Raw genomic sequence first — 14,647 nt, forward strand, 5'->3', positions numbered from 1 at the left:
GGTAGTTTAAAGGTAAGTAATAACCCTGGGTTCTCTGAATGGTGGACTAATTCAATAAGATCAATCCAAACTGGTTCCAAGGGAACCTTCCTAATGGCTGGAATTGCTCTGTCACAGTAAACAAGGATATTTAAGAGACCCATAGTTTCCTGGAGGGGTAAAAGCTATATAACATCTAATAATGGTAAATGGATCAATACTTGGGTAGATTCTTTTCAGTTTAAATGCTATGATTTCTGAAGTCCCACTGTCTTTGAGAGTTTGAGATATCCTATTTCCATTTTTCCTAATTTTTTTTTTTTTTTTTTGCGGTATGCGGGCCTCTCACTGCTGCGGCCTCTCCCGTTGCAGAGCACAGGCTCCGGACGCACAGGCTCAGCGGCCATGGCTCACGGGCCCAGCCGCTCCGTGGCATGTGGGATCTTCCCGGACCGGGGCACGAACCCGCGTCCCCTGCATCGGCAGGCGGACTCTCAACCACTGCGCCACCAGGAAAGCCCCTAATTTTTAATTTAAAGATAGTGATTAAAAATATACAGACTTTTTATAAAATTTAGGATGGAATTTTATGTCAACTATAAAGCCAAAATTTGCAAAAATTAAACTCAGTGTACTTGAAACTAATTTCTAGTAAATTACCTGGGGGGAGATGCTAATTACTTTGATAAAGGGGCTACCAAAAATACCCAAGGGATGTACAGAAGAAAAGATCTGTTTAGGAGTCAAGTAATTTGCTTTAGTAGTTGTCTTTCCTTAAAACTTGTTCCTCTGGCCCCTCAACCAATTTAATTTGTTTCCAGACTATCAACCTGCTAATGACAGGCAGTTACATGTGCTCAAGACTTTTGTTACTGGATGCAGTAGTTCTTCTTTGCACACATGGCCAAATACAGAGAAATCCCTAGATCATATAGTTCATCCTCACTTTCTGGTCAGTAAAATGGTGGGAGCCCAAGACGATTAGCAGCAGTCTACTTAACCGCGTCAACAATAATTACCTTTCTTCTCTCCACCCCGACATCAATAACAAACTTGACTGTGTTGCTCCAGATCAAAGATTCCCCAGAGCTAGCCGTCAACACCACTCGTCTCTGATAAACTTGGCATCTTTTTTCTGTTTCATCATTTGGCTTGAACAATGCACATTTCTCTTTTGGATACAAAGGAACAACTACCAGCTCTCCAAGATCTGGGTTTAAGTTAGATCCTTCTTGACAGATAATTTCATAGGCTTTTTCAATATCCTAAAGTAAAAGAATAACATCATCCATGAGAATAAAGTACATTATGAACAACTTTCTCCAAATTATATAAAACTATAGGCAAAAGCTGCATAATGTATACAGGGAAAGAAATACTTGTGTTTTCTATAGGTATCGTTAACTATGAAAAGGAGGTATAACTGCGTAAGAACATGTCTTTGGGGAAGTTAAATATAATTTATAAATAATTTCAATGCTAATAATAATAATAATTTCAGTGCTTTTAGTCCAAAATGGCTTTCCTCTTGTGAAATGTACTGTCTTTGCCTTTATGCATTCATCCTGCTATTTTTCTAGCTCGGTGCAACTTCTCATATCCATTAACAATGACAGATGAATAAAAGTTACTCTCACATCAGTGATGATGCATCACTGTGCTTTAATGGTGGCAGAACTAAGAACTCTAAAACAATTTCTAGATTTCCAATAGAAGCATATATACATACACATTCCACAATCAGGGTCTCTAATCTGGGTCATCTTGAAAACTATTATTACCCATTACCACTTTAAAAAAAGCAGAAATGCAATGAAATAGGCAGGAAATATTCACTGCTATTTATATATTTGCAAGATTCAGGAATTTAGAAATACTCTTTAAAAATGCTTCATTGTCAAATATACTGAATAAAAGAGTAAATTATGTGCCCTAAAACCACAAACAAGTAAGTATATTGGTGTAAAATGCTCAAAAAGCAAGACATTTTACACAGTACTTTTTAGTTAATTAATTTTTGGCTGCGTTGGGTCTCCGTTGCTGTGCCCGGGCTTTCTCTAGTTGCAGCGAGCGGGGGTTACTCTTCATTGTGGTATGTGGGTTTCTCATTGCGGTGGCCTCTCTTGTGGAACACGGGCTCTAGGCACGCGGGCTTCAGTAGTTGTGGCACGTGGGCTCAGTAGTTGTGGCTCGCGGGCTCTAGAGCGCAGGCTCAGTAGTTGTGGCGCACGGGCTTAGTTGCTCCGCGGCATGTGGGATCTTCCCGGGCCAGGGCTCGAACCTGCGTCCCTTGCATTGGCAGGCGGATTCTTAACCACTGCGCCACCAGGGAAGCCCTTCAGTACTTTTCTATTTCTCAAATCACAACCAGATTTTTAGGACCTCATATAAAAAAGATGTCACTTAATGTAATTCTTACTCCTTTTAAATTTGTTTCCAAAATTTCTATTTTTTTAAGGGCCTAACTAACTACCAGATGGAAGAAGCCCCATTTCATTTCATTACATACATTAGATTTCACTAAAAATCTGAGTAAAAAAGATGCCTTCCCATGACTGTTAAGTCTGAGTCCACTGTCCAGTGCTCCAGCTCACCTCTCCTTCCTTCCCCGCCACCTGTATAGTGGGATTGAACTAACTCAAGGGCTTTGTAGGTGGACAGATCTGCCTAGAAAAATAGTGAGACCTCGGGTGAGCTATTTGAAGGTTATTCCTGAGCTGCTGAGAGGCCCCCAGGAAGCAGGGCAGAGGCTGCCCCCTGGGGTCCACACAGCAGTTATCCCGGTACCTTCTCCTGTTCACACTCCCCTTTTCTGCAGGGTTGGTTTACTTGGGGCAGATTTTTTTTTTCAACCAAGCGAAGAGCAGGATTAATGACCGTAATGAATGAAAAATTGTCAGCTGGAATAATCAGAACAAAGCTATTTCTTCCAATTTTTATAATTCTAATCATGTCATCATTTTAAGTGAGGAAAGCTTAGAAATTTCTACGGAGGAGAACAAGTCCTCGAGCTGCGTCTCCCTGCACAGGACATTCACACATTCCTCCTGGGTGGCAGGTGGTAACCTCTGCACGTTGGTACTTCACCCTCCACAGCTACCCTGGAGCTGAAAGAGGAGATTCGATGCCAGCCACCCACTCACAAATTTCCAATCCAAATAACCTTCAAACTGCACTGAAATATTGTACCTAGTTTAGATTCCTCAAGCTGACAGAAAACTTTGAGGCCATAATCTTCAGACTTTAAAAAAAAGTACTTAAAATATTCATTCGGGGGCTTCCCTGGTGGCGCAGTGGTTGAGAGTCCGCCCGCTGATGCAGGGGACACGGGTTCGTGCCCCATTCTGGGAAGATCCCACATGTCGCGGAGCGGCTGGGCCCGTGAGCCATGGCCGCTGAGGCTTCACCTCTGGAACCTGTTGCTCCGCAACGGAAGAGGCCACAACAGTGAGAGGCCCGCGTACCGCAAAAAAAAAAATATATATATTCATTCGGTGCTTTAAACTGTTCACTCATTTCCTTCCTATTCAATGTGTTCAGAGCATTTACGTATGTGGGGCTTTCCTACAATACCTGCAAAACTCAGGAAAACACAGCAACCTGCACTGAAGGAAGATATCTGCCCCCAAATGAAAGGCCCGCAACTCGGTGGAACATTTCACAAGAAAACCTTCAACCTAGGAGCATCTTCCTTGTGACGGCTTCAAGCTGCTCGATAATCTGGCTAGATAGTGTCATTAACCTTAATTTGTTTTCTATTTAATCTATTTCACTTTTTTATCAGGTTACAAGATGGTAAAGTGATAAGGAACAACACACTGTAAACATGCAGGGCTCCAAGCCTCAATTAAGCACAAGAGCCAGGGGAGCGCGCAGTTGCGGGTATTAATTCACAGCAGGTGAGGGGCTAAGTGAGCAGTGCGAGAAAATGTGAGGCACCTAATGTTCATCAAGCCAAACGTGAGAGTGTTTCTGCAACTTTAAGCGGATTTCCTAAGAGAAAAAGCGACCGTTAGTACACTTCGGTCAGACGGCTTGGGTTTGTTTTCCTATGACATTCAGTTGCTATGGCAGATTTTAAAGTTTTATATAGAAATCAAGAAAGCTTCAAACAGCATGGGGAAAAATGATCAACAGCTGTTAACATGGATGTCGGAGCAAGACAAAACTTTCCAAAAGACGAATTCCAAGACCATAGGAGAGTGTTAACCCTGACATAAGTAGTAAAAAAGAAAAAAGTCCATCAGTGTATACTGAACTATGTTCCGCTTTTTAGGTGGCAGATGGGGAAAAGAAACCCAGATAACACCTGTGGAATTTGGGGCTGAATTGTGAGGAAAAACACTGGTTCCCAGAGAAGGTATGCTCCAGCCCTCAGAACGGCTGCCCCACCCGCTGGGCAGCCTGCTGGGAGCCTCTGGACAAGAGAACCACCCCCCCACAGAGATTCCAGTGCTGGACCCGGGCCACAGCAGCAGCTCCTGCCAAAATGACGAATCCTCATTCTCGGAGGCTCAGAATTGCCAAATCCGCCCAGAGCTTTCACTACACCGTCACGTTCATGACTTTCAGGACGGATGGTTCCTTAATAGGAAACGTCTTTCTGGTCTGACTTCAAGGAAGATGATATAATTTTCTAAGCCCTGTGGATTTTATAGTTTCTACCACTATCCTAGGTAAAAATGCATCTTCTAACGTCTGACAATTCAGAAGTCACTAGGCCATTAATTAGAGCTTATATGAAACTTGTAAGAATCAAATACTTTAAGAATCAAATATTACCCCCAATTCTGTTATGAGCTTTATTTTTCAAAAATCCATTTTGGCATTTTTGGTTACTCTGACTAAAGATGACTACTCATTCTATCAGTCTTCATTATACTGTCCCCCACCCGATCCACCCCAAAATGTATGCCTTCTTTTCACCTGGCAATTCTAACTTTCAAATGTTTCAGACTCTCTTAATTCTGCCATTCCTCCCTCCCTTAGGCTTCAGCCAGTTATACTGAGAACCTCTAATTGTTTTCATAAATCTTTCTTCTGTCTCCTTAATCATTTTGTTACTTCCCTCAGGACTTTCTTGAGTATCTTGAATCATGCGGGATTAGGGAACGATCATAGAATAAATCACTGTAATCAGTAGAAGATTTACTATTCAAGAAACTGTGTATAATCTACACAGGAAAAATGGAAAATATGCTGTAGTTATCATATATTTGAGATTCTAAATTACTTTCTTTATGGAAACAGATAAAATCTAAGTTGTGAGAAAACTGTCTAAAGTTCCACAAACTAAAGGATCAGTCATCCTTTATGCTTTGAGTATAAAGCAGAATAAATACTCCTGAAGGTACTTGTGAAGGCGTGTGAATACTTAAGACAAGGCTCTGGTAGAGAGCTGAGGTCCTTGTCTTTGTTCAGCTGGTGGCTCAGCCAATATCGTACAGTTTCCTTTTGGTTTCTGTTTAATCACTGGAATTACTACATATCTGGGTCATGGTCTAAAAGCCAGTGCTTTTTTTACTCTCTGAGTGAGATGACGGGTAGGGGAAAAAGGCCAGGAAATCAGTCTCTAAGAAGAAAGGTCTAACTCTTGAGATTCTGGAGGCTTTTAGATTTGGCCCGCAGAGCAGTGGAGAGAGAAGCAGGGCCACAGTAACTGCATTAAAAAAAAAAAAAATGCAACCCCAAATGACACCTTGACTCTATAAAAGAAAAAGAGACGCTCAGCTGTACATTTCCATTGTTCTTTTGAAAGACATTGTCAGATATCGAAGTGAACATTTTTCTCATTCATCTTTTTAAGAAAAGTGTAGGGAAATAGCCTTCTGACTGTGCTGTAAATTATATTTTCCTGCTTAACACTCCACTGACTGCTGTAGGAACATTGTGGGTACTTTTTTGTTCCCTGACTCTATGCGGAGGACTTAGCTTATGTCCCGCATCTCCAGCACATGCGCCTGCCATGAGGGAGGTGGCCGTGAGTGTGAGATGAGTGTGTCTTCTCTACTGAGACAGTTCACAGCAAGCCTTCGGGGCAGCCCGGGATCTCGCCTGATCCCATGGAAGGAGGTCAGCTCTGGAGATCACCCCCAGAAATTCCTCAGAGTCCCCACCTCCCCACCCCCATTCTGTGTTTCAGAACAGCTCCTGGGTTGGTTGGTTGGTTAGTTGTTTATGTATGTATGTATTTATGCTGTGGCTTGTGGGATGTCAGTTCCACAACCAGGGATCGAACCCATGCCCCCTGCTGTGGAAGCACAGAGCCCTCACCACTGGAACTCCAGGGAAGTCCCCAGTTCCTGACTTTAGAAGCACTTCCTTGTTTGCCTTTCAGCGTAGGTTTTATTTACTCTATATCAAGGATTCTTCTAAAGTATGAAAAAAGAGGTGTGATGGAACCAAATAGCAGTTCCATCAGTTAATTAGTAAACTGAAACCTGTATGTTAGTTATTAAAAGGTTCCCAACAAGGTTAAAAGGTTCCCAATAAGTAAACTTATTACTCTCTTAGGTTAGAATGAATATTACTTACTTACTTGTTCACAGGCCAGAAAGACTACAATGTCACCCTTCTCACCAGAGTGGTGAATTTCAAAGATAAGGCGTAAAATAGACTCGAAAGACTCCTTCTGAGCCCCACTAAGGTACACAACCTCCACTGGGTACTTATTTTTCACTTCTATGAGAGGCACGTTTCCATAATAAGAACTGAGTTTGCTGATCAGGTGAGGTGAGGAGTTAATTATGAGCTTCAGTTCCGGTCTTGCCAGTAAAACATCTTTAAGAAGTCCAAGTAACACATCAGTTGCAATGCTTCTTTCATGAATATCATCTAAGATGATGACCCCATAGCTACCCAGAAAAGGACTGGACATCATTTCTCTCTGTAACATGTCATCAGTACAATACCTACAAGGAAGAAACATGAAAGTTAGAATACTCTCATGAAGAAAATCATATAAAAAAAACTCCTAACATAAACAACAAAAAATCCCTTTCCTATATCCTTTTGTCTAAATCAGGAGTTTAAATCTTTATCGGGGGCCAAGATTTCTTCAGTTGATAAAATCCACAGGCCTTCAACATAGAAAAGTGCACATGAACGAATTTTAGGCACACTTTCCATGTGTTCACAGACCCTCTATAGACCATCCCTGAGCCCTAGGTTCCAGACCTCTGCCTTACATGTTCATTACAGATATTAACAAGAGCTACATCTAACATTTGCCCTGAGCTTTTTTTAAAAAAAGTAATTCGGCAAAATACCCCTGTCCGGTAAGAGCTCCCCCTGTTCCATCAATGTAAGAATTTTGAGTCAGAGCACACACTTCAAGGGAAGGATACACAGAGGACTGTCCTCTCTCAGGCTCACGGCCCAGTGAGTCCACTAGTAGGACTCTGTCAGTGGCACATTGCGGGAGATGACGTCACCAGGGTGTTAGCATCAACGAGTTGGAAATGTCGTCCAAATAATAACCACACGAAAGCATCTAAAAAGTAGTCACCTATTTGAGGGCAGCGTTCCTGGAGGAGGAACGGGTCATTAGTGATTTTCATGGATTTCCAGTAGTTCTTGGGGTGTGTTTAAAAATAATAGTAAAAATAAATACCTATTAGTCATCCAGCACCATACAAACATCATCTTTCTGACACTATTTACATCTCTGCCTATATTATTCCTTGAGGAAACCAATTTCATAAGTTTTCTACCCATTTAAGGTATTTATTTTATGTGTCCCTGTCTACGGCAGGTCTGAAACTGCTGTTCTTAGAAAGGCCTGCTTGCAAGGTTGGCCCTTGGCCGGCATTTGGGAACCTAGATTTGGGAGGGTTCTCACCATTCCCAGAACTGATGCTTACTGTTTGTAATATGGCCTAACCTGCTTTCCTTCTGCGAGTATGGAACTTTAGAATACAGTAGGAGGCAGAGGGTGCCTATGTGACCAGTCCCCAGTAAATACCTGGGCACAGTCTCTAATGAGTTTCCTTAAACTCGTTGCTACAACTCACAGCTGGAGGAACGAAGCATATCTCAGGTGGTCCACTGGGAGGTGCTCTCGGAAGCCTGCGCCTGGTTTCCTCTGGACTTCACGCCTTGCACCATTTCCCTTTGCTGACTTGGTTTGTATCCTTTCATTTCAGTAAATCTGAGCTGTGGATTAACTATATACTGAATCCTACGAGTCTTCCTAGCAAATCGTCAAACCTAGGGGTGGTCTTGGAGACGCTGAAACAGTCCTCAATTAACCCTTTTCAAGGAAGAAAGAAAAAGGAGAAAACATTTATAAGTTCCTAGTGTGCTCCAGGCATTGTGCTGATAGAATAGTTCTCATTTAACCTTTAGAATAAATCTTCAAGGTAGACATTACTACCCCATTATTTATAAATGAGGAAACAGGTTCAGAAAGGTTAAGTACCCTGCATAAAGTCATACAGACGGACAGAGTCAAGATTTAAGCCTGAGTGTCTATTACATCTCACGCCACTGTCACATTATAAAGACGGGTCCCTTGGCTGCCATGGATTGGTAACACAGCCCATGTTCTCCCTCCCTGCACCTTGACGAGATCAGAACATTTGCTCTCTGCCTTTACTCCTACACTTGTTCTCATTCTGTGTCTGTCTTACCAAAAGGGCAATGATAAGTTGCTGATTATTCCTTTTCTCAAACTTAAGAAAGAAAATATATTGAATACTACAATATTATACTTTGTGCAAGATGCAAACAAAGAGATGCATCCAAAATCTAGGTTTCAGGTCATCTGCTGCTGAGGGTAATTAGTATGATATAATAAGTACTATTGACTCTTGTCTGAAAACAAGTTGTTTTAATCTATGCTACTTCCTTAATGTTATTCCCTTCTGAGCAAAACTCATCTAAGCACTTATCTGATAGGAAGAAATGCTTTCTCTCTGCCAGGCAGAGGAGGTGTGTGTGTTATGTAAATACATCCAGCCTTAATTAAAAAGGGAGAAGATGTGACTCACCTAAAACTCTACGAGACTCAGCAAGCTAGACCTGGCCTTCCAAATGATTATATGAAACTAAGGGAATACTAAGGATCCACCCTAAAACTTACCATACAAACCTCCAGTTTTCTATGTAAGACAGAGATCTATTTCTTACCTTTATATTAATAAGATCATGTGTACAGTGCTTAAGAAAATACTGTTCCAGATAACTATGTAAAAAGATGGATACATTTTGGAAATGTAATTTATTTTTTAAATTTATTTTTATTTATTTATTTTTGGCTGCATTGGGTCTGTTGCTGCGTGCGGGCTTTCTCTAGTTGTGGCGAGCAAGGGCTACTCTTCACTGCGGTGCGCGAGCTTCTCATTGTGGTGGCCTCTCGTGTTATGGAGCACAGGCTCTAGGGCGCGCGGGCTTCAGTAGTTGTGGTGCGTGGGCTCAGTAGTTGTGGCTCGTAGGCTCTAGAGCGCGGGCTCAGTAGTTGAAGTGCACGGGCTTAGTTGCTCCGCAGCATGTGGGATCCTCCCAGACCAGGGCTCGAACCCATGTCCCCTGCATTGGCAGGCAGATTCCTAACCACTGCGCCACCAGGGAAGTCCCTGGAAATGTAATTTATATTCTAAATTCTTAAGACTGAAATTTTGAAAGCTAAGAATATAGGAAAGTTCTATTAATATTTTCTGAAATTATATGTATTGAAGTTGACCTTAAAAATTTGAGTAATTTCTAAAAAATTCAGTGTTCTAGAGGGTTCATATTTGAAATGTATGTCACTTCCACAAGATATTGTGATATCTAGTTCAGAAAGACTATTTTAGGTATATAATATTCGGGTATCCACTGTTTTGAAAAAGGCCAGAAAAAAGCTTAAAGAAGAACTAAGCTGTTCTATATAGAATCCAGAAAAATGGTAGTGGCATAAAGATTATATTTAGTAAGTACCTATTACGTACCCAACAGACTAGATGCTAAGGAGTTACAAAGAAAATGAAAAAGACAATATCAAACACAGAACACTACCTTCTATGATCAACAGCCATCCTTAGATCCTCTGATTTAAATAGCTATTCAATCTGAGCTTATCAAAAATTATGGCTAGCATGTGTCTCCAAGGAAATGAACGCAGCCGGAATTTACCTTTTCACCCAAATCACCCAAATCGCTAACAGATGCATCGCGCTCCCATACACCAGTCGCGGGCAGCAGCTCCGAGTCCTCACAACAACCCTGCGAGCTGGTGTGTCAACCACCGCGTTTCACAGACGAGGAAGCGTAAGCAGAGAGGCTGGGGGACTTGTGCAAGGTGACAGGTGGGTGGGTGGCTGAGACACTCATTTTACAGCCACGCCGCCTGCTCTTCAGAGCACAGAGCATTAGGAGGAAAATAAGGGACGACTTTCTTTTCTCTGATCATATAGAGCTTTTCACTACCTTTGGCCCCTTTGCTGAAACTCAAACACTGGTAGCAATAAATCAGACCATCTGCTGACTCTTGCACTGGTTGGGGGATGTCAGGGTGGAAAGTGCAGCATCCCAGCAACAAGAGTGACTGTAAAGTAAAGATGAGACGGCCGGGCAGCCCGGCAGAGGCAGAAGGAACCAGAACCCGCAGTGGCCAAAGGAGGCTGCTAGTTTCCCTCCACCTTCTAAGGTGTACCTGCTGTTCAGCTCCTCCACACCTGAAGGCTATTTTCTACATTAAGAAAGGAACGCTACATGCAGATAAGAGCTAAAAAAAATTTTCAACAGAAACTGTAGTCCTTCCTTTGGCTGCTAGGATTGAATGCTTGCAGGGTTTTCACCATAAAGCAATGAAAGCCAAGTCCCAACACATAAGAGATGCTTAAAAAGGTGAGATGTGTCTTTGACCTACTCTGACAACATGATTGGTTTACTCCACAATTATTTACCTCTATGACTTTCTAAAAAAAAAAAATGTATGTATATGCACACGATCCATATCAATAAGATAAAAACATCATAAGATTTCATTTTAAAAGTGACTACATCCAAGAGTCCTTTTCAAAAGGTTTGAAAGTCTAGTTCAGGTTTCCAAAGTCTAGTCCATCCTTTAATTAAAACCATGACCACTGGAGAGGTCACTTCAAAATGTAGAGGATGAAGAATGAATCTGCTAGGCGTGGGGATCCTTCACCCGGTCAGGGTTGCATGTCCTGTCCTGTCCAACTCTCCAACTAGTCTGTGAGTTCCCAAAAGCAGGGAGGTTTTTACGTTTATCTGTATCACTATTGGACCATTTGCGTAATAAATAATTTATAAACATATACAGTGACTCGGGGACATCACGGCTAGAATAACAGAAGGTTACATACATTCAAGAAGTTCAAGTCATAGTGCTACTGATCGAAAGCTTCCCTATGGTTTAACACCAGCCTGAAGCCCGAGGTCCTCTATTTTTGAAGATAACGTTTGAAAAGTGTTAAAAGCAGCTTACTACAAACCAAATGAGTTACACAGGCTTTCTGAATGGGAGAAGAACTGCACCAGAGTCTGCAGCAGCCAGCTGGGACCAGGCACTCGTCTTTCCTTCTGTTATCAAGTGTGTTAAACGTCCTCCCTGGGACAAGCATGTCCGATGCCGGGGATACGAGTATGCAAAAACCATCCCTGCTATACTGTACTGTGCTATGCTGTGCTGTGCTATACTGTACTCTGCTATGCTCTGTCATAGCATCCCTGTTACACTAGCGTAGGACATCCCCAGTGATGTGCCAGGGCACTCTGGTGTGCCCCACAAGTGGGTTAGAGACACGCAGATACACTGAGGCTGAGACACTTGTCTCCTCAGACCTTGGGGCAGTCAGGCAGTGCCTGGGACAGCTGAAGCCCTTGAGATGGTCATCTTTGGCTGCAAGCAGCTTTGACCATTTCCTTAAGGTGCCATAAGATACTCTCACTTTCAATGACGGCTATGATAGAAAACTGCTTGAGAAACTGGCCCAGAGCAGTGATTTTTTCCACTTCTCTTTTTCCTTCTGTTAAGCTCTTGGAAACCACTGTGGAAAGGAAATCTCAGAACTGTGGTAGCTACTGAGAAGGGTCCTTGGAACCTGTAAGAATCTCAAAACTAGAGTTTGAAAAACATTGACCTACACTGCCATGATGAAGGCCGAGACCAAGTTTTACAGAAGCCCAGCAGAGAGTTTTCTAATTTACACTACGGAGGGTCAGGGAAGCTTTCCTGGAGCAGGTGACCTCTGCATGGGATCTTGTATGACGGGGAGGAATTAGCCAAGCCCGGAAGAGGCACAGACATTCCATGTGGAGGGAAGACCATGTGTCAAGGCACATGGCACACAGAGAACCACGTGTGTCGACACAGCTGGCACACAGACAACGCATATGGACCCACTATGAGGCGGAGCTCCAGAAGCACAGGTTGAAGGTCTTTGGGGCCAACCTAACAAGTCATGACTTTTTCCTGAGGATTATGGGGAGATACGGAAGAAGTTTAGACAAGGAATCCCTGACGGTGCCAAGGTGGGAAAATGACTGGTGCATGTCAGGCTGGTGACAGAGAGACGAGTTACTATGATCACACGTTACAGGTGTGTAAAGCAGAGAACGCAAGAATATGCTCTTCTAGGATCGCAGAGGACAAGCCAGGAGTCATCAGGTACAGCAGATGAAAGCCCCCCAAACCAACCTCAAGATCGTTTCACTGGTGCAGCAGTTCTCAAAAGGAATCATGTAGCCGACTTCATGACCGATGTTAACATCCATTTCGTCTGCCACCCGGAGGGCGAGCTGGACCACAGTCTGCTTGTGGACCTGTGTGCACACCACGCCCCCGTGCTGGTAGTGGATGGAAAGGCAATATTCAGCACACCACTGAGGAACCTTTAACGGGGACAAATGAGACAGGATCAGCCCCGCTAGGAAAACGCCACCACCACCACCAAAAAACCTCCAAGGGTTCATCTTATAAATGAGTTGTTTTCTTCCACCAGTGAATCACTGGTGGGCTGCATTACAGCTTAGTTGGTGAAACTGAAGAATCTGTGTTTATGCATAGAGTTAGTACTAGTAAATAAAGTTAGGAATAAACAGGAGTTAGCAGGGACTGTAGAAGTTAGACTCCTAGATGAAAAAAAAGGAAGATAAAAATAAAAGGCAAAGTAAAAAAAAATTCTTTTAACCTCAGCTGTTCTGAAAAGACTAATGTATTAAGATTATTATTTTCTTTCTGGTTAAAAGAAAGCACCATCAAAGATATGGCTTCTGGTAGCAACTTTTTTTTTTTTTTTTTTTTTGCGGTACGCGGGCATCTCACTGCTGTGACCTCTCCCGTTGTGGAGCACAGGCTCTGGACGCACAGGCTCAGCAGCCATGGCTCATGTGCCCAGCTGCTCCACAGCATGTGGGATCTTCCCGGACCGGGGCACGAACCCGCGTCTCCTGCATCGGCAGGCGGACTCTCAACCACTGCGCCACCAGGGAAGCCCTGGTATCAACTTCTATGCTTTAAGCAATATAAATATTAAATAGCATTTAGATGAAAAATAGTAGCTCAAAATTAAAACATTTACATTTAAATCTAAATGACCATAACAAAGTAACCAGATAAGCCTACTTTACATTTCCCTGGCAATAAAAGCTAAAATACACTGGCATTTATCATCTAAATACAATGAAAACTAAGCTCAGTGAGATAATTAACCAATCCATCCAGATTTGGAAAGAGCCAATTCCAAGACTGCTCTTGAGTTATTTATTTTTAAATCCTTTTACTGAAAATGTATTATGGTTCAATTGATTTTAAATAGTTCATTTGCATAAGAATTATTATAGTAGAAAGTACTGAATTCATTTGTATGCTGGAATCTTAGGGCACTGTCAGTAAGTTATGCTTTGTTACATGTATTTTTAAAACAAATCATTCTGAGTGTTTTTTAACAGATCCAAGGTATTTAAAAGTTTCAGCATTTTTAATTATCTTCAGATTTGCTATTTACTAGACCCATCGTGGAATTCTTAGATTTTTAAAAAAATTTATTTATTTATTTTTGGCTGCGTTGGGTCTTCCTTGCTGCACATGGGCTTTCTCTAGTTGCGGCGAGCGGGCTTCTTGTTGCGGTGGCTTCTCTTGTTGCAGAGCATGGGCTCTAGGTGCACGGGCTTCAGTAGTTGTGGCATGCGAGCTCAGTAGTTGTGGTAAATGGGCTTAGTTGCTCCGCGGCATGTGGGATCTTCCTGCACCAGGCCTCAAACCCGTGTCCCCTGCATTGGCAGGCAGATTCCCAACCACTGTGCCACCAGGGAAGCCCGAATTCTTAGATTTTAATACTATAACTTGAAAAATAAACATAACTTACTAGCAATCAAGTAACTGCAAAATGAACACCTGCTGCGGACTGCAGATTCCCGATGATTAAAAGTGTAAACGTAGTTCCTCTATTTCAAGATGAGTGTCCGCCTTGTCAACAGGTTGAAAACTAACCAGCAATTATTTCCTCAATAACTTTGTTGTACGAAAGATGAACATTTAACACACTATACTCAGGAAATCTGGAATCAAGGTATATCACAAGTGACCAAAGTCAGGAGTTCTAGACCTGGTGTGCCATTAGGTTGTTATTTGTAAATCACCATTTCTCTAAGCTTCAGTTTCCTTTCCTGTAAAATGGGTTGAACGGATGAGACCTACCCTTCAAGTCTGAGCTCCTGTGCC

The 14,647-nt window shown here is 42.4% G+C and overlaps 1 protein-coding gene across 1 annotated transcript in view; it reads right to left on the reverse strand.

The window, feature by feature from the left end:
• DHX32 (DEAH-box helicase 32 (putative)) overlaps window positions 1-14,647 on the reverse strand; it is a 52,368-nt gene that overhangs the window by 16,422 nt on the left and 21,299 nt on the right. Inside the window, exons 3-5 of the mRNA XM_082673362.1 lie at window positions 12,623-12,816; window positions 6,518-6,890; window positions 999-1,244 (exon numbers count right to left, since the gene is read on the reverse strand). Of these exons, the coding sequence (XP_082529488.1) occupies window positions 999-1,244; window positions 6,518-6,890; window positions 12,623-12,816 (813 nt within the window). The remainder of the gene's footprint in view (window positions 1-998; window positions 1,245-6,517; window positions 6,891-12,622; window positions 12,817-14,647) is intronic.

Source organism: Grampus griseus (genome assembly GCF_964374135.1).
Source record: "Grampus griseus genome assembly, chromosome: 16".
In the NCBI taxonomy this organism is placed as follows: domain Eukaryota; kingdom Metazoa; phylum Chordata; class Mammalia; order Artiodactyla; family Delphinidae; genus Grampus; species Grampus griseus.